The sequence below is a fragment of the Homarus americanus genome, unplaced genomic scaffold (genome assembly GCF_018991925.1).
Source record: "Homarus americanus isolate GMGI-L3 unplaced genomic scaffold, GMGI_Hamer_2.0 scaffold20465, whole genome shotgun sequence".
NCBI classification, from domain to species: Eukaryota; Metazoa; Arthropoda; class Malacostraca; order Decapoda; family Nephropidae; genus Homarus; species Homarus americanus.
In genome coordinates this window covers 5,133,643-5,155,090 of record NW_024756914.1, presented here as the reverse complement: position 1 = coordinate 5,155,090, position 21,448 = coordinate 5,133,643, and the positions used below count along the sequence as shown (strand labels likewise).

General features: G+C 41.1%; 1 protein-coding gene across 1 annotated transcript in view; it reads right to left on the bottom strand.

Moving 5' to 3' along the window:
- Positions 1–21,448, bottom strand: part of LOC121857221 (equilibrative nucleoside transporter 1-like) — a 120,905-nt gene that overhangs the window by 6,820 nt on the left and 92,637 nt on the right. Inside the window, exons 7-11 of the mRNA XM_042353175.1 lie at positions 20,803–20,949; positions 19,823–19,997; positions 15,495–15,616; positions 4,052–4,254; positions 1,416–1,503 (exon numbers count right to left, since the gene is read on the bottom strand). Coding sequence (XP_042209109.1) covers positions 1,416–1,503; positions 4,052–4,254; positions 15,495–15,616; positions 19,823–19,997; positions 20,803–20,949 — 735 coding nt within the window. The remainder of the gene's footprint in view (positions 1–1,415; positions 1,504–4,051; positions 4,255–15,494; positions 15,617–19,822; positions 19,998–20,802; positions 20,950–21,448) is intronic.

The following is a 21,448-nucleotide window of genomic DNA, read 5'->3' as shown; positions in this document are numbered from 1 at the left end:
TGTGTGTGTGTGTGGAGGGCAGGGTGTGTGTGTGTGTGGGGGAGGGGGGTGTGTGTGGAGGCGGGGGGGTGTGTGTGTGTGTGGAGGGGGTGTGTGTGTGTGGAGGCGGGGTGTGTGTGTGTGGGGGCAGTGTGTGGGGGCAGGGGGGTGTGTGTGTGTGTGGAGGCAGGGTGGTGTGTGTGTGGAGGGGCAGGGGGTGGGTGTGTGTGTGTGGAGGCAGGGGGTGGGTGTGTGTGTGTGGAGGGCAGGGGTGGGTGTGTGTGTGTGGAGGGCAGGGGGGTGTGTGTGTGTGGAGGGGGTGTGTGTGTGTGGAGGCAGGGGGTGTGTGGGGAGGGGGGGGGTGTGTGTGTGTGGAGGGCGGGGGGGTGTGTGGAGGCAGGGGGTGTGTGGAGGGCAGGGGGGGTGTGTGTGGAGGCAGGGGGTGTGTGTGGAGGCAGGGAGGGGGTGTGTGTGTGTGGAGGGCGAGGGGGTGTGTGTGTGTGGAGGCAGGGGGTGTGTGTGTGTGGAGGGCAGGGGTGTGTGTGTGGAGGGCAGGGGGGGGGTGTGTGTGTGTGTGGAGGGCGAGGGGGGGTGTGTGTGTGTGTGTGGAGGGCGAGGGGTGTGTGTGGAGGGCAGGGGTGTGTGTGTGGAGGGCAGAGGGGGGTGTGTGTGTGTGTGGAGGGCAGGGGGTGTGTGTGTGGAGGGCAGGGGTGTGTGTGTGTGTGGAGGGCAGGGTGTGTGTGTGTGTGTGTGGAGGGCAGGGGGGTGTGTGTGTGTGGAGGGGGGTGTGTGTGTGGAGGGCAGGGGGGTGTGTGTGTGTGTGGAGGGCAGGAGGGTGTGGAGGTGCAGGATGTGGAGGTGGAGGGCGGGGTGTGGAGGTGGTCGGCGGGGTGTTGAGGCACATATCACCTGACTCCAAGATCATTTTACCAGATCTTTACAAACATATACAAGAGATAAAATGTTAAATCTGTCTCACCGTGTCAGTGATATATAGTGCCATAATCATGTAGCTAATGTGCTAGTAATAGGTCAATGTGGCTGTGCTATGTGGTGCCCACACAGCTGTTGCAGTGCAGTGGTGACTAAAAAAAATGGTCTCTATAGGGGGGGAGGGGGGGGGGATGTCAACAATGTTGCTATGGGGCCCTTTGGTCCCTTATTAAAAACTTCTAAAAAAAAAAAATCTTACTTTATTATCCTTTCATAAGATCTTAATTCCCTTTCTATACCTTTCGTTTCCTGACAAGTCATTCCACACCATTCTGTTTTCAATAATGAGAACTCACCTGTACTGCAATCCTTCATCTACCTTTTTTTCTTCATGGTTTCTACATTATTCTTTAGCTACTTTGGTTTTTAAAATAAAATCTGCTGTATGGACTTTGCACAACAAATTTTCTCAAATACAACATAAAGGAGACAGTCAAAATTACCTGGAAACTGACGCCTGCAAAAATGCCAGTAATAAGTGATGCTGCTCCCATCATACCAGCTACAGAAGCATACTCTGGCTCAACTGTCCTGAAATTGTGAAAGGAGCAAATATAAATAGTAGACTAATGTTTTCAACACTGGTCACTTTAGAAAGATTATACAGGTATCCCTTATTTCACGATCATTCACTTAGCAATTTTAATTTTTTAACACCCTTTCTCATATAACTGTATACAGTACAATACAATATGTTATAGTTTTATAGTGCACACAGTATACTATAAAACTATACAATAAGAAAAATGAAGAGCATGGGTGTGTATGTGAGGGAAGTGAACATATGTATCGAGGCAGTGAGAAATAAGTGTGGCCAGCCGCACGTCACCCCTTATGTGAAGTCACGACATACAGGTAGCAGCCACACGTCTCTTGAATCAGCTTGGTGACTGCCTGGATGAAAAAAAATAATAATAAATAAAAGAAAAAATACTACATTCCCATCTGGCAATCATTTCACGGGACACAGACAGAGAACAGCCGAGAGATCACCCACCCTGCTCCCCTGCTCTGTGAGATAATTGCCGATTACATAAAAACTGTTAATACCTTTATGTTTTTGACCTTATGATAATTATTTATTTGATTTTTTGGCAGACTCTGTATGAATGATGTGTGTGCCTGTAACAGAGTAAAAGAAAATGAAGAAAATTATGTATATTTAACCAAAATTATGAGTTGAACTATAACATAGCTCTGCAGGGGCAGATCCGGAAAGGGGGGGGGGAATTCTGGGGGTCTGGACCCCCTTTTCATCAGAAAATTCCAATACTTTCTCTCTTTAATGCGGTATTGTACTCGTGTTTTTGTATTGTCAAAACTAACCTAGCAACCTGGCCTCCTGATGCACCAGTCTGGAATAGTAGTCTCTTGTGAAGGAATTTGCCATTTTAGGTTAAATTACTGCCTTGAATATCTACGGTTTACATGACCAAAATATTCACAGATCAGCAACAGACATGGGGGCTCACAAAGTCTCTAAATTTCAAACTGCCAAGAGACAGGAAAATGAATGACCCACTGAACTTATGAATCATCAACTATGGCTTAACCCCCTCACTATGGGATGCCACTTTTAAAATTTTGTTTGGCTAACACCAAGTGATTTTATTCAGCAGAGACCCCCCTGGGTATACAAGGGGTTCTGAACCAAAATGGATTCTAAAGTTTCTTCTTCTTTTTTTCAGTGGCTTTAGTTTGTGCTAAATCTATGTAGATGTTCAGAACTCGTCAACCAGCACTGGTTTGGATAACTCACAATGTCAACAATATCATCCTCACACCAGTTTGATAAAAATGCTATCTAGTTAAATGACAGCAGTCTCAAGGGGTCATGTCTGATATCCTATGGAGCAGAAGGTGTAAATTTCAGAGTTGTGGAATGGATGAAGAGAAGTTTGCTGAAAAGGCATGGACATGTGAAATGAATGCAAAAAGTTAAGATGGTAAAGACTGCATACTGTACAGACGAATTACCCACATAACCCTCTATGTGAGCAATAGGTGATAGCCACCCATGCATTCACCTACAGTGGTGCCCACACAAGAGGTCTGCTCATTCCCTGTATTGACCAGGGTCATGGATGTCAATAGCCTTGTGTCACAGCATAAAACTTGGCCTCCATACAACTTGTCCTCTGTCCTCTCTCCCTGTCATAGTTCTTTCTATCCCATCACATTGTAAGTGTGAGGAGTTTTGCATGGCCCTTATGTCTGTTACCATGTTATTCTTGCCCTACTTTTAATGGTGAATAATGTGCAAAATGTCTCGTGTCTGTCTTGTTTAGCTGTTTGACTACTGTAAATAAACATCTGATGGCTTTGTCAGCGATGCTTGGTCATATTGGCTTATTGTTTAATACTGTTGTATACCTGCACTGTCTTGGTATATTGGAAACTGTATACAATACCTTTACAGTCTATTGTACCTGCACTGCCTACACATGCTGAACTGTGCATGCCAAACCAACTGTAAACTATTACTCCTATAAATATTCTATTACTGTACTGATTAGAGACTAACCCTAAGCTTAAGCAAAGGAACCCTCCTGAAAATAAGCACCTGACAGCTTTGTCAGCTATCCTTGCTCAAATTTCCTTACTGTTTACCACTGTTGTGTGCCTGCATTGTCTAGGTACACAGGAAACTGTATACTGTACTGTACTCTCATGGCCTACATACATCAGATACCTACACTGTCTATAGTCATGCTGAACTGTATGCCTGTAGAGTTTATATACATGCCAAACCAAACCAACAGTAAACTTGTTTGATTTTACTGAATAAATATTATTAATATTAGTGTTATACAATTTTTTAATATGAACCCACTTACTGTATGTAATTAAAGAATCACCAAATACATGTAAAACAACAAAGTTCATCAAAAGCTACATTTCTTCCTATAGCTGAACCCAACTGAGATTAGAGGAAGGGATAAGGGGAATATAGAGCACAAAGGAGATACTGTATATAGTGATTGGGCAGCGCAATGTCTCTGAGGGGGGTGAGAGATGGCAGATAAGATTTAAAAAACCCAACCTGCAATAAAAGGTTGAACTCTGCTGTATACTGTACCTTGGGCAATACATAACTGCCAGGGAGGAGTAGTATCCTGAAGTTATGCCCAGAATGGCACCGAGAACCCAGTATGCCCAGTCAGAGTCTATGAGTACAGGCATGATCCTCTCGACATTAACGGGATAGAAGTGGCATAACACGAAGGCAGGGATGAGAAAGATTCGCAGCAGCACAGGGATACACAAGAATCGTGGACCAGGCTGAAAGAGAATCCATGATATTTGTATTCACTGTAAGATATAATAATAATTTTAAAGTTCAATTTTCACATCCAAAAATACATGGTGAATTTTATGTAAGACAGGAGGGAAGTTCATGACTGGTTCTGTCTCTGTATGTATGTAAACAAACTACGTACAGTAAACATTATCTCAAAACAAATTACCCAAAAAGAAAGATTAAAACAAGAGAAATTAAGCAGTTCTTCAGTAGTTAAATTCTGTCATAGTTCTTTAGTAGTTAAATTCTGTCATAGTTAGACAGTGTTTGAGGTCAAGGTCAACAGGTCCTCACAAAGAGAATTCTCAGCACAGTTCTTGTTTACTCTGATGTGGTCATCTATCTACTCTTAGTTACTTTTGGGTGAGGTGGACCAAGGGGCACAGAAACATAAAAAAAAGTGGGGTATACTGAAGGGATGAGTAAGACCAGAGTTAAAGAGAGATGGGAAGGACTGAAACATCAAGCACAAGTTAACACAGACACACACACACACACACACACATATACATACACACACTTTTCCTAAAGCAAACATTACTTCATGTTTCCCACACTTAAGGCTGTGTTACAGGGGTAAAAGCTTTTCTCAAAACTTAATATAAATCTTGGGGAAAATATATAATAAACACACAAAATCAAATCTCAAAGGAGCTGACAGAGTTTATCCACTAGAGAAATGGTTCACTTCTGCTCACATCATCTATAATGTAGTTGTCATTCATTATTTATATACTGTACTGTACTGTACAACTTTCCACAATCCATGATCAAATGTAGTGGAGGAAGTCTTGATGTCAGGTCTCACATACTGGTAATGACTTAGAACTAAATTATAAAATAAATATGGGTAGTATATGTGAAAAAAAAAAGAACTAGATAAAAATAATGTATATTTGCCTCCAGGTGTTATGTTATCCCAACCGTACCTCCCTTGCTCATGGTGCAATGTCGCACAACTCAAGTAAAAACTCTTTTAGTTTTTTGATAGACGAATTGAACGTTAGCATAGTCAGGGACAGGGCTGAGAAGGAAGGTACGAAAACCTTAATTGTTGGCGATTCCCAGGTACGGTACCTGGATAGAGCTTTTTGTGGTAGAAATAAAAATAGGATGAGGGTTTGTTTGCCAGGAGCTGGGGTGGGGGATATAGTTGACATGATGGACAATATCTTGTCTGGTAATGGGAACAAACCCATTATCTGCCTTAGTGCAGGAGACAATGATATTGGCCGGTGTAGGAGTGAGGAGCTTCTTGATAAGTTCAAGACAGCTATAGAACGTATTAGGTTGAAGGGAGGGATCCCTATCATATGTGGCGTCCTGCCTAGAAGGAGAGTTGGCAATGAATCGTTGTCAAGGGCAATTGATGTCAACGGCCATCTTGACAGATATTGCAAGTCAATATCAGTCCCATTCATTGACAACTGGGACAAATTTTATGGCAGAAGGGACCTTTATGCTAGGGATGGGGTGCATGTGTCTGGGGATGGGGTGGCAACCCTGGCTGGCTCTCTCTAGAGGGCAGTTCAAAAGATGTCAACGTCTTTAAACTGCTAGAGGAACATATGGGCACAGAGGTGGAGGAGACTGCAGTAGGAGCAGGTAAACAGAGTGAAAGGTTACAGGGAAATCGTGCCAGGAATGATGACAAAACTAAATTAGGCAGGGAGTTAAAACCTAAACGCGTCAAAGAAAGGACTCAGAACACGACTAACTTAAATGTCTACTACGCAAACAGTAGGAGTATGAGAAACAAAACGGATGAAATCAGGGCGTTGGTATGTACCGAAAAAATCGATATAATAGCACTCACCGAAACATGGATAAACTTAGACTCATGAGAGTTACCTGTTGAATACCAAATTGCAAGTTACAAATTATTCCATATCGATAGGCAGATTAGGAAAGCAGGGGGAGTAGCAATATATGTCAGGGATAATCTGAAGTGTGAAATAAATATGGAAATAAAAACTGAACTGAATACAGAAACAATTTGGATAGAATTAATCGATGGTAGAGAAAAATTAATCGCAGGAGTAATATATAGACCTCCTAATCTTGATAGAGTTAATGAACGACTCATTTGGGATGACATGTGCAGGGCATCCAGACATAGCAAAGTGTGTACAAAAGGCGACTTTAACTTTAGCCAAATAAATTGGATCGGTCTTACAGGTAGCTCAGAATCAGAGGATTTTCTTGAAACAGTTCAAGACTGTTTCCTAAGTCAACATATAACCGAACCCACCCGGGGTAATAATATACTCGATTAAGTTCTGTCAAACAGAGAAAACTTCATTAGTAATGTCGAGGTAGGGAACAAACTTGCCAACATCAGTCACAAAGAAATAAGACTTCAATTAGAATTTAATGGCAGATGCAAGGAAAATTCCATTAAAGTCCCAGATTTCAGAAGGGCAAACTTTGATAGGTTCAAAAGGCAGCTGAGAGAAGGGGTATCACGTTTGGGGATGGATTACATGACCTCATGTGTGGTGACCTCACGCAATGTACCCACAGAGGGCAAGCTCACTTTACCTGGAGACCTGACAACGATATTCTGCACATAGGCTGAACATACCATACAGAAAACTCGGATCAGACAACAATGATCCTAAATAGATAAACAATTATTTAAAGAATATTATTGGACAAAGGAAGGCCATAGGTAGAAGAATAAATCGTGAAGTTTACCTTCAAGATTATTATAAGGTATTGGCCAGTAGGGTTAAGAATGAGATAAGAAGGGCAAAGAGGAATAATGAACTGAAGGTAGCAAGGGAGGCGAAGTCAAACCCCAAGGGATTCTTTCAAATGTATCAAAGTAAAACACAAGAAAAGATTGGACCAATACAGTCAGATACCGGCAAGCTAACTGATAACGACGGAAATTTCAACATGATACCTGAGGCATTGACTATATACAGAGATAGTGAAGAAAATAGATTGAGCGAGATAGTAATGACTGGTAATGACATTAGTAAGCAAATAGACAAGTTAAAACCTAATAAGTCGCCAGGTCCCAATGAGATATTTGCCAGAGTATTAAAGGAATGTAAGGAAGAGCTTAGTATGCCCTTAGCAAAATTGTTTAACATGTCCTTAAAAACGGGTGTAGTACCAGAATCCTGGAGGATAGCGAATGTAATACCGATTTTCAAGAAGGAAGATAGATCACTATCCTCTAACTACCATCCAATCAGCTTAACATCAATTGCAGGCAAATTACTGGAAACAATAATTTCAAACTCTATTCGAAATCACCTGGAGAAGCACAAGATGATCAATGATTCTCAACATGGCTTCACAAGCGGGCGTTCATGTCTTACTAATCTATTAACATTCTTTTCAGCTGTTTTCGAATCAGTGGACAAGGGGCACGACTATGATGTGGTACATCTTGACTTTAGCAAAACCTTCGACAGAGTCCCCCACGAAAGACTAATAAGAAAAGTGGAGGCTCATGGCATTGGAGGAGATATTCTAAAATGGATTAGGGCGTGGTTACAGGACAGAAAACAGCGAGTGAGCATTAATGGCACTAAATCCGATTGGAGTAACATCACAAGTGGAGTACCCCAAGGCTCAGTACTTGGACCATTATTACTTATTATATACATAAACGACATAGATATTGGCGAAGACAGCAACATAAGTAAATTTGCCGATGACACTAAAATAGAGCATGTAATTAAATCTGACGAGGACTCCGCAAAACTACAGGAAGATCTAAAAAAAAAAATTTGAATGGTCTGAAAAATGGCAGATGAAATTCAATGTGGACAAATATAAAGTACTTAGTCTAGGAGATGTAAACAGAGAAACCAGATATCAGATGAACAACGATGTTATAGAGAAATCCGGACATTAGGAACCTTGAGTACAGAGACAGGTTAAATCATCTTAATTTGCACTCCCTCGAGAGACATAGAGTGAGGGGCGATATGATAAAGGTGTATACAAGTAAATGAAAGTCAGGGCTAAACAAAGGGGACATAACAAAGGTACTCAAACTATCCAACCAGGAGCAAACTTGTAACAATGGTTTTAAATTAGACAAATTTAGATTTAGGAGCAAAATAGGTAAACATTGGTTTGGAAATAGAGTAGTGGACGAGTGGAACTAGTTACCAAACATCATTCTTGGCTCAAATACGATGGATAGCTTCAAGCATAGGTTGGGTGGATATATGAGCAATAGGGGTTGGGTGTAAATGGGACTGCCCGCTGCAGTTTCCACCATTCTTATGTTCTTATGTATGGCTTGGGAACTGATTGATAGGGTTGTTTCTTAGTATAGTATTGTACTTGTTTTTACCATTATTTGTATATATGTAAAGTCTGGGTCAGGAATTCGTGATATAGTAAGGCCAGAGAGTGAGCAAGTTGTCCCATAACTTGATGGCGAGTCACTGTGCTGAAACTTCCCACTAACACACATGTTACTTGAATGATCTAACAAACATTGTGAGGGACACTGCAGTTTGGGTTAATGGAAGAGGTTTATACATTGGAACTGTGAGCTATCATCCAGATTTTACTTTGAAAAACAAAAATTCAATAGGCATTACTTACAACTACAATATTGAATGGTCAGTAAGATTTACAAACTTCTAACAGCGGTGGTACAGGGTAATGAACGGCTGGCCCTCATGACCCCCCCCCCACATGGAGACAACATGCAGCCATATGCATGTGCATGGTGTGGTAGATTGACACAACAGGTTATGTGAAATATTTGTTCCACCACATCTCTCTCTCTCTTTGTCTACCTGTCTATGTGTCTGCAAAGCCATGCTAACAAACTTACTGTTTATGTAGCAACAATATACACACAAATCAGAGGCCACTACTTTACTGTCAATTTTCGTTAGTGAGTGAATTACTATAATAGATTTGACTATAAAAAACTAAATATATTACATAAAGGCAAGAGGAAGTTATGGAAACATGTAAGGAGTCCAGTAATGATGTCAAAGTTGACAACCCCGAAATAATCAGGCAGAAACAAAATAAAATTAAGTTGTCCTAGCTGGGACATGAAATTCCACCATGTCGATAAATGGTTAAAACAATATAAGTGGTGGTCAGATCAGTTAACTTGTTGTCAAAGCACCCCCTATACATATTGCTCAGATCAAGTTTCCACTCAGCCATTATGTTACCTGACAAATGCAATAACATAATTTGAGTATACACTGCAATGACATACTAATGCTATAAAAAATCTTTACAAGTTTCCTTTTCCTCGAATGTAAAGACGTTCCATTTCTCATTTGAAACTAGTACAGAATTTTTGTATTTCGTGCAAACATTTATTTCAGTCTTAAAATACTGTAATAAAATGAGGAAAGAGCTGACTAGAATGATGGTATCCATTGTTCTAATATTCATCCCATATTAAACATTGTCATACTGTACACTATTTTGGAGATCAGTGCCGATGTTATACATTGTATCTTCGATGAAGATCCCCTTTTGCAGGGATATCCGCTGCCAGTATTCTGTTAAGTAACATTGCCTCAATATTTACAGTAAATTGCTAGCATGAAATCTATTATAAGGAACATTTTGTATCTTCATATCAATGATGGATCGGTTTTTGTAGGTGTATTCAACTTAAATACTGTTTAAGCTATGTTGTTATTATCATGTTTAAGTTACACTACTCACCATAACCTGATGTTATATGAGGCGCTCTGCATTAGGAGGAGGTGAAGCGCCAAATTAAAAAAGCTGAGAAAACTGCATTTAAAGTATTTTAAGTTTAAACAACCATAAATTTTGTGTTATTTTAAGCTAGAGGTTTCTTTTTTTTTATCATGCAGCTCAATCCTTCTCCTAGTGAACTGTGAAAACTGGAAGTTAGTGCTGTAATGCAGAGGGAACAGCACAAGAAGTTCCTGCAGGGCTTGAAGCAGAGAAGGGAAGAGTCGAGGAGGAACGGGGACGGGTGTACATGAGTTATATTCAGGGAGAGGGTAGTTGAAGCAAGTGTGCCGACACAGGGGGAGGGGGCAGCAGCGCACCTTCCACCCGGGAGGTGGCACCAGCTCCGCCTACCAGCCTGGAGGAGGCGAGCGCCGTGTAAACAATAACATTTCTAACCACACCCTGCAAAATACAGTGTACTTAGCAAATGCTGCAGCTTCTGAGGATGGGGGGGGGGTTTTACTACTAAGAGCAGAGACGTTATCGAGAACAAATTCTGGCTTGAATGTCATGTACACTAATACTGACACGATCCTTGATAAGAGAGAAGAGTTTGAAACACTACTGAAGGTACACCAACCAGATATTATAGGAGTTGTAGAACTGCTGTGCAAGAACAGGGGAATCGACCCAGAGGAATGCGAGTTCAGTATTGCTGGATATGACTTATTTACGAACCTTTCTCAAGAAACTTGCAAGAGGGGTGTGGTTATCTACGCTAGGCAAGACCTTAGAGCCAGCCAGGAGAGGGTACAGGGAGAGGATGTTTTAGAATAGTCCAAATGGTGTAAAATTAAATTAAAGGGAAGGGACTTACTTATCGTCGGATGTATCTACAGATCCCCAAACTGTGGCCCATTAAATCAAAGGAACTTAAGAGCCTTAATAGACAATGAGGCAATGCTCAACCCTAGCCACCTCCTTATCATGGGATACTTTAACTATGGCGACATCGACTGGAGAAATGAGTTCACCACAAATGACTTGAATAACCCTGCTACTCTTTTTGTGGAAACTCTGAGAGACAATTTTCTGTTCCAACATGTTAGAGACCTAACACATTACAGAGGGGAGCAAACACCCAAGCCACTAGACCTCATCATAACAAACGAGGAGGGTATGGTGGCCAAGCTGGAACACCTTGCCCCAGTTGGCACCAGTCACCATATAGTGTTGTCATTCAGATTTAACTGTTACCTAGTTCAAGATAAGGCCAGGCCAAAGTGCAAATATTACAAGGGAAATTACAACAGGATGAGGGAAGAGATGAAGGGTATCAACTGGCCTGACTCATTAAGGCACAAGAACGGCGGTCGACAAAGTTAAGAAGAAAACCCAGAAATTCAAGACATGGGTTGGGTCAAACGATGAGCAGGAAAGGAGGATCTATGCAAAAGCCAGAAACCAAGCAAAGGTAGAGTGTAGAAGGGCTGAAAAGGAGTTCCAGAGGCTAGTTGCAAGCGAGGTCAAGTCAAACCCAAAGGCATTTAACACTATGCAAAGTCGAAATTAAAAACGCGAGTAGGAGTATCAGACCTGAGGCTTGAAGATGGTAGTTACACAGATTCTGACCAGGATAAAGCCGAGGCATTGAACAGCTTCTTTTCTTCGGTGTTCACAAGAGAGGATGCGATTAACATTCCTGCATTTGAGGAGACGGTTCGACACAGCACTGACCCACATTGGGTTCACAGAAGAGGGTATTAGAAATAAATTGTCAAAGCAAAAAGTCCATAAGAGTCCCGGCCCTGACATAGTACACCCCAGAGTGCTAAGAGAGTTGTGCAACGAGCTTGCCGAGCCCCTGAAGATCCTGTTTTGTAAATGCCTGGATGAACAAAAGGTCCCCAGTGACTGGAAAGTGGCTTATGTGAGTCCTATCTTCAAGAAGGGCGATCGTCACTCCACGAACAACTATAGACCGGTGAGCCTGACCAGCATAATATGTAAAGTACTTGAGAGTATTATCAGAGATGCCGCGATGGAACATCTACCATGAAACAACCTTGTAAAGGACTGCCAACACGGTTTTATGCCTGGGCGCTCCTGCTTAACACAATTGCTCAAGGTATTGGATATTTGGACCCATATTCTGGAACAGGGTGGTAATATCGACAATATATACCTAAATTTTGCCAAGGCTTTCGACAGTGTACCCCACGAAAGGCTGAAAATCAAACTGGACGGGTACGGAATTCGGGGAAATGTCCTAGCGTGGATAGAAGACTTTCTACATGACCGCAAGCAGTGATGGGTGCTTAATGGCACGAAATCATCATCTGTACCTGTCACAAGCGGGGTACCACAGGGCAGTGTATTGGGTCCGCTGTTGTTTGTTTGCTTCATAAATGACATGCCTGACATTGTACACTCCTCCATACAAATGTTTGCCGTTGACGCCAAGTTATTTCGGGAAATCAAGAACCATGTGGACTGTGAAGAGCTGCAGAAGGATCTCTGTGAGCTCCAAGAATGGTCGAAGAAATGGCTGCTGAGATTCAATGTCACAAAGTGTAAGAGGATGCACCTGGGGCGTACCAACGGTAAGGAGGCTTATCATATGTCCCAACGGGATAAAAAAACTGCACTATTTGAGACTGAATGTGAGAAGGACCTAGGTGTGTATGTTGACAATGAGCTGAAGTTCTCGGGCTATTGCGACAAGAAGGTAAATCAGGCAAAATTATTGGGTCTTCTAAGAAGGTCGTTCAAATATCTAGACGGTCCGTCCCTCGTAACGATCTTCAAGAGTGAAGTGCTTCCCCATCTGGAGTACTGTCACCCAGTCTGGTCCCCGAGATATGCTAGGGACTGTCAGTTGGTTGAAAATGTTCAAAGGAGGGCCACCAGACTGGTGCCTACACTTTGGCACCTCAACTACCCTGAGAGATTGGAGCGCCTGAACTTGCTGAGCTTGTACTACAGGCGGGCAAGGGGCGACCTAATTGAGGTGTATAAGCATCTCAAAGGGCACTACTCAGTCAAGTGTCCTTACTTGGAGCTGGCGGACGCTCACCCCACAAGGGGTCACAGCTCAAGATTGAAGAAGTCGCAGTTCCAGAAAACTGTGAGGGCAAACTTTTTCGGAGTGAGGGTTGTGAACTCTTGGCACAATCTACCAGAAAGTGTTGTGACGGCACCGAGTGTGAGCTCTTTCAAGACCAGACTTGACCAACACTGGAGCAGGTTCAGGTACATTCAGGAGCCAGTGCCTGCCCAGTACTTGCCAACAGTACGTAACAGAGACGTGACCGATCGCCCAAGAGGCTAACAAGCTGATCAATTGGTGAAGAGGATAAAAGAAAAAGAAAAGTAACAAAGCGGCTAACGAGCCGATCAGTGGTGAGGAGGATAAAAGTACAGTATAGTAAAAGTGAATAGTTATTATTTTATCGCGAGTTGAATGAGAATAACTACCCGTCATGTACAGTACAGTTGTTTGATGTTCAAACCAACAATAATCGCATTTTTCTGCTAAATTTTCTTATTATTGTGGACTAATACTGTAAAACAAGTTAATGATCACCAAAAAACAACACTCATCTTACACCCCCCAAAAACAAAAATCTAAATACTAATAAAAAACTCATTTGCCTATCAGCATTTATCTCTCTGTCCCTATTATTAATATTGTTAAGTATAACAGTGTGTAATAATAAGGAAACACCACTACACTCATCCCCCCCCCAACGTAATTAACATACGAATACAAAGGCGGAGAAAGTTTGCATAATCTTGGGAAATAAACAGTACTGTACTATGATAATAGTACAGTACAATATTACAATCTTACTTTGTTTAGTTCCTTCGTTTTATTATCCCTGACGATCGTAGTAACTTGAAGTTACGTAAATCCTGAGGAGTGCGTATAACTTTAATGGCCTTGTCATAATCAATCACGTACTGATAAAAGTCTTTCTCTGTACTCTCTAAAAATCGCCACACAGATTTTTCATCAAATAAATCATTGATTATTGATGCCGGCAACAATTCAGTTTCATTATAAGACTGAGTTATGGGCTCACTTTCACTAGCATTCGTTGGGTCAGGCTCACTATCAAGGTCAATGCATGTCTCGTCACTGTCCACTTCTACCTCCTCACATTCTGTATGTTCTTGTTGTGATACATTAGTGTCACTGTTTGTGTTGTTACCATTAGACTCACTTTCATTATTTTCATCTTCAATTTCATCATCATTATTGCCGTCAGTGCACGTCACGTAACTCTGTACCAGAACACAGTCTACAAAAAGGTCTTGTGATGCACAGTAGTCACTTTTTTGTTATGAGTATACCAAAATCACTATCACCAAGCATTCCTGGGGTGTCCACGTGAGCACTGTCGTCACTAAACACACACTCAGGAATAATGGGCTCCTGAACCCACACCAGAAGGCCTTGCCTCACTCGAGTCTTGCCCTAATATCATGCAGATATTGCACAGCACTTCTTACACCCGTGGAACACGAAAAACGTCAATGTTATGCCGAAAAGGTATAAAAAATAGCAGTAGAAAGTATACACTGAACCTCCTTATGCTATACATAGCACCAAAACTAACAAGGAGGCAGCAGCTGGGCGCGCGGATTGGCCGAGGAGCTGCGACGTAGCAAGGGGAAATCCATTGTGATTGGCTGCCTCAGGGGGTATGGTCCGAGGGAGGTTCGCTGTCATTGGTTCACGCTCCTCTCGCTCTGAACAGGATGTTGCCACCGTTTTTGACTGAGCGCACAGCCAGATACATAGCTCCAGGCCTGAGGCAAAATCACGCCTTATTTTTGAAGAACTTTCTACCATATTTCTATTCTAGCTAGAGGGTTACATCCAATGCCAACACGTATAGGAAGGGTGAAAATAGTGATATCCATCAAAAAAACGCATTTTGGTCGGGGTGTCGCTTCACCCCCTTCTAATGCTGATCGCCTCATATGACCACTGGCATCCGACTTCCCCATTATATTCTGGGATATGCAGGTAAATGGATAATCTCATTGCAAAGGGCAATGATAGCACCTCTTATATCTTGCGATGTCTCCCCAATAATTCCTCGCTACATTCGATGTAAATCCGTTGATGACTGACATAGCATTGGTATCCATTTATAACTTCTACTCCAAGTAATGTAATATATGATCTGAAGCCTCAGAGGATATCGTTCGATAACATACATACTCATGCATGCTCAAATGTCGAAGGTGTAGAACCACCGATCGTTCAGAAACAGGTTGAGTAACATTGCTTGGAAAGCCTCAAATCACACCGATCCCACGGCTTTTTTGGGGGGGGACTGTACATGAATACAGAAGTAAATATTACAAATTGATAAGCACAACTATACAACACTGTGGTCTGACTAAAAAGGCATACAGAATTAGGAACAAAATACAAAGGGCTTTACATAATTTTTTTTACTGTGATCAACTACAATACGTATATGATTCTTCCATACCGTGCTTCTGTAAGCTTAAAACTTTAGTATAATGAAAGAAAAGTTCTGTGACTTACCCACGTGAAGAGTCCTGATAGCATATTTCCAATCATTGCAAACAAGTTGAATGTAAGGAAGCAGGTGATGGCTTGGAAGTATTTTGGTGGAACTGGAAAGTTTTCTTCTGTCCTGCAGGTGTCTGGAAGAAAGAGAAAAAGGTCAAACAAACTGGAAGCACTGAAACAGGTATAATTTGATGACATTGTGAGTTACCTGTCAAATACCAAATTAAAGGTTACAAATTATTTCATACTGATAGGCAGATTAGGAAAAAAAGTGGGGTAGCATTGTCAGGGATAATCTGAAGTGTGAAATCAATAAGGAAATAAAAACTGAACTGAATACAGAAACAATTTGGATAGAATTAACTGATGGTAGGGAAAAAGTAATCATAGGAGTACTATATAGACCTCCTAATCTCGATAGCGTTAATGAACAACTTATTTAGGATGAAATACGCAGGGCATCCACACATAGCTAGTTTGTATAGCAGGCAACTTAACTTTAGTCTAACAGATTGGACTGACCTTACGGGTAACTCTGAATCAGAAGATTTTCTTGAAACAGTTCAGAACTGTTTCTTAAGTCAACATATAGCTGAACCCACCCGAGGAAATAATATACTGTACAGGGGGTCCCCGACTTACAAACGTCCGACTTACGAATGCCCGCTGATACGAATGAGGTTAATCTTTAAACTTGTAGTATTTTACTTACCTGATGACTTATTTTTTACTTTCATGAATGTTATAATTATATTTCTTCTTTTCTCTTAAATTAAGTGATTTTAGAGTATATAAGGACTTAGGCTATAATATAGTGGGATTTTAAACATTGTTCTGTAAGTATGGTATGCACAGAGTATGTGTCTCAGCTTAGCTACATTTCCGACTTAAGAATGTCCTTAGGAACAGAACCCGTTCATATCCCAAGGACCCCCTGTACTAGATATAGTTCTGTCAAACAGAGATAACTTCATGAGTAATGATTCATGCTTTATCTGCGCGTTAATCTTCCACATTAGCTCCGGACCTCCCATTTAGAGAGTGAACTAGCTAACAGCAATCACGAAGAAGTGAGATTCAAAGTAGTACTTAATGTCAGCCGCAAGGAAAATTTAATTAAAGTCCCAGATTTCAGAAGGGCAAACTCTGATAGGTTGAAAAGGCATATTAAGTCTGACGGTGAACTACATGAACTCATGTGAGGTGATAAATAACGTGACCTCACATAATATACCCACAGAGGATGACCTCACTTTACCAGGTGACATTGTTTTTTATTTTTTACCAAATTCGCCACTTATCAGCTTACTAGCCATTTGGGCACTATCCAGTGTTAGTACAGGAGGAAACCGGGGACCGGGTAACCTGTGGTGTTTGGTAGTGAGGGTCACACTGGATAACACTTTTCTCACATGTGTCCAGGCCGAGGCTCAAACCCTTGACATATTGGTGAGAGTTATGCACCGCTGTACCATGAAAACCTTACAAAATACCGTTGAGGGCGACTGGCCATGATATATGAGATAGACGAGTTCCACAGCAATTTAAATAATGAGATACTTAATGCACAAAGGTAGAATATACCATACAGAAAACTCAGATCAAATATCAATGACCCTAAATGGATAAATAATTATTTTAAGAATATTATTGGTCAAAGAAAGGCTATAGGTAGGATAATCAATCGTGGTGAAGTTACCTCCGAGATTATTATAAAGTATTGGCCAGTTGGGTTAAGACCGAGATAAGAAAAGCAAAGAAGTATAATAAACTGAAGGCAGCAAGGGAGGCAAAGACAAACCCAAAGAGATTTGTCCAAATGTATCAAACTAAAACACGACCCGAGGCACCGACTATATATAGAGATAGTGAAGAAAATAGATTAAGCAAGATACTTGTAGTAGTGACTAGTAACGATGTTAGTAAGCAAATAGACACTTAAACCTATTAAGTCACCAGGTCCCGACTAGATATTTGCCAGAGTATTAAAGGAATGTAAGGAAGAACTTCGCATGGCCTAAACAAAATTGTTTAACATGTCCTTAAAAACGGGTGTAGTACCAGAATACTGGAGGATAGCGAATGTAATACTGATTTCCAAGAAGAGAGATAGATCACTATCCTCTAACTACCGTCCAATTAGTTTAACATCAATTGTAGGCAAATTACTGGAAGCAATCATTTCACTCAATTTGAAATCACCTGGAGAAGCACAAGTTGATCAATGATTCCCAAAATGGCTTCACAAGTGGGCATTCATGTATGACAAATCCATTAACATTCTTTTCAATTGTTTTCGAATCAGTGGATGATGGACACTATTTTGATGTAGTTTACCTTGGCTTTAGCAAAGCCTTCAACAGGGTCCCTGACGAAAGACTAATACGTAAAGTGGAGGCTCATGGAACTGGAGATTTCCTAAATTGGATTAGGACACGGTTACAAGACAAGAAACAGAGAGTCAGTATTAATGGCACCAAATCTGATTGGAGTAACGTCACTAGTGGAGTACCCAAGGCTCAGTACTTGGACCATTACTATTTATCATATACAGTACATAAATGATATAGATATAGACAGCAATATGAGTAAATTTGCTGATGACACTAAAATAGAGCGTGTAATTAAATCTGACAAGGACTCCTCAAAACTACAGGAGGATATAAATAAATTTTCTGAATGGTATGAAAAATTGCAGATGAAATTTAATGTACAGGTACTTAGTCTAGGCGATGTAAACAGAGAAACCAAATACCAGATGAACAACGCTGTTACAGAGAAATACAACTGAGAAAAATTTTATAACTAAGGTACTTAAACTATCCAACCAGGAGCAAACTCGAATAGCAATGGTTTTAAATTGGAAAAATTTATGTTTAGGCACAAGCTAGATAAACACTGGTTTGGAAATGGAATACAGTAAGATCTCATATTTCACGCAATTTCACTTCACGTTTTTGAATTTCATGAGCACTACCTAATGTAACCAAGTCTTATATTTGGCGTAAAATATCGTGAATTTCGCGAGATCCAGCCAGCTGAATGCTGGCCACTGTCTAGAATGACGTCACAACCCTCATACCAGTTACAGTCATTTCTGCTACAACGCGTGTTTTGTCAACACGAATTGGTTGCAACGCGATTGATGAATAGGGGAACGCTGTTTGCAAAACGCAAACTTTTGCATACAAATATTGGCTATAGCGCGATTCCATTCTCAATGTTTTGATTCCATCCTCAACATTTTAAGCGTGGCGCGGGATTTTGCAATGTTTACAGTTCACGTTTGACATCACATGTTCAATTGATTCGTGCCTTTTGTTTGTGAAGTGTTTTTTGAGAGGTACTATGTAAATTTAGTTGTTGTTTTTTCCAAATTTAGCTGTTACCCATAAATACTGTATGAAAAGAATAAGTAAAAAGAATGTTTCGCAGTGAGGACTAATAATGGCTTACACCAGCGCTCTCTGTTTACATCACGTGATCAGTTGAATCGCACGGTTTCTGTAAATTACTCCGTAATTTTCGCTATTTTCTCCAATTTTGTTGTGTTAGCGATGAATATGGAAAGACAAGGTGAGAAGAATGTTTCCAAGAAGCGTTCTGGTGATCGAATTACAGGTGGTGAACGTAAAAGAGGTTTTCAATAACGCAACTATCGCGTTTTAGCCCGCGCCATCCTAGCGACTGCCCAGGCTGTTATTGTGTGCTTTTTTGGGTAATACTACCACCTGTCGAGTCAAGATAATGGCCTCTACCTCTACTGGGGGTTCTACTGGTGCTGGTGAGGGTGGGACAAACCCACCTAAGCGGCCAAATAAGGAAAAGGAGAAGCGTCCCTCATAAGGGAGTTAAGTTTGCCAAGTACTCGATGCAGGATAAGCAGCGTGTGATAAATTACTTGAGGCCTAAAAACTAGTTTCCGGAAAGCACAATCAAGTCAATAAAGGCAGAATTTGTATCATTTGGAGGTTATAAATGGGAAAATCAAAGGTTGATGTAGAGTGGCCAGTCTATATTGTTATTTTTCCCATTAGTTTATGTATTTGCATTTGGCGAATTTGAATTTGGCGTAATTTTTCCAGTCTATATTACTCGTGAAATACAAGATCTTACTGTAGTGGATGAGTGGAACAAGTTACCAAACATCACCATTAACTCTAACATGCTGGGTAGCTTCAAATATGGGTTGGACATATATATTGGGTGTAAACGGGACTGCCCAGTATGGGTCAATAGGTTCGCTGCAGTTTCCTCCATTCTTTTGTTCTTATATCTTAATTCTTACATTTCTTGATATAAAGATCTCCCAATGTACTTTTGAACTTCCTATACCATACCTGCCAGAACAGGTGGGAAGACAGCCAGCGTCACAAAGAAGACCATGAAAACATTAAAAAGTTGAGGCAAAGCTTTTTTGAAGATGTACCAATATGGCACTCTGGGTTTGCTTGGATCTCTCTTGGCTGCTTTCTGGGCTCGGTCGTACAGGGCCTCATGGTATCTGAAGAAGCGCTGTGCAGAAAAAGGGAGCATTATTGCGGTGGCTGTTAAGTGAATTAGGTAACTAAGTATCCAAATCATATGGGAAGATTATACCCATCTTATCCTGTTCCTGGCAACAAGCCCACAAAACTAATACTGTATCCTGAATATAAGGCATGCTACTGTATACTGTCAGGTCACACTATACTGTCAGGTCACACCACACTGTCAAGTCACATTATACTGTCAGGTTGCACCACATTGTCAGGTCACACTATACGGTCAGGTCACAATATAGTGTCAGGTCACACAGGTCACACCACACTGTCCGGTCGCACCACAGTCAGGTCACACTATACTGTCAGGTCGCACCACACTGTCAGGTCACACTATACTGTCAGGTCACACCACACTGTCAGGATCACACTATACTGTCAGGTCACACCACACTGTCAGGAAACACCACACTGTCGGGTCACATTACACTGTCAGATCACATCACACTGTCAGGAAACACCACACTGTCAGGTCACATTACACTGTCAGGTCGCACCACACTGTCAGGTCGCACCACACTGTCAGGTCGCACCACACTGTCAGGTCACACTATACTGTCAGGTCACACTACACTGTCAGGTCACACTATACTGTCAGGTCACACTACACTGTCAGGTCACACTATTCTTGTTCTACAGTACCTGTACCTCTCAGTCCACCATAAGGTAAGGAAGACCTATTGATCATAGACACTACAATCAACACAGTTATACAGTACTGTGTAACCTTTAGTCCAAACACCAATGTGCTGAACAAAACCTGATGATCAGAGACTTACGTTGAGGGGAAGAGCGAAGTAGGTGTCGAAGCATGCCAGCAGCACAAACAGAGCTGTGATGAAGTAATAGATGGCTGATGTTCTGATGTTGGGTGCCAGAGCTATGGCAATGATGTTGATCAAAGCGATAAACGTGCCACTGATATTCTGAAATATATGGCAAGATTTAGTTAGTTACATGTCTCTCTCTCTCCCATACACACTGCATGCATGTATGCATACTTTTTTAAGTTACATACAGTATTCTAAATCTATATACTGTAGAGTACTGTATAACAACACATACACTTTCTTCCTTAGGTTTATGTAGTCAGACCATAAATTACTTGTACCCCTTCAGTGTCAAACAATATGTCAAACTAGTGAAAAATTCCTTTCTAAGCTCTCACATCTTGCTTCACGCTGGTAGCCCTGCTTTCTTTATAATATGGGAATATGTGGAGCTACACGTTACAATAAAGTACAGTACTGTATTACTGTCATCTGCCATAATGCAATACCCTTTTCTATGCAATCTTAAAACTGAGTGTAAACATGAAATAGCATATCACAAGAACATTGTGGACTTAATAAATTATTAACTTGAGGAACTCGTTATTTCAGATGTGTGTTTATTATTATATCAGCATTGTTAATGTTTTCTCAT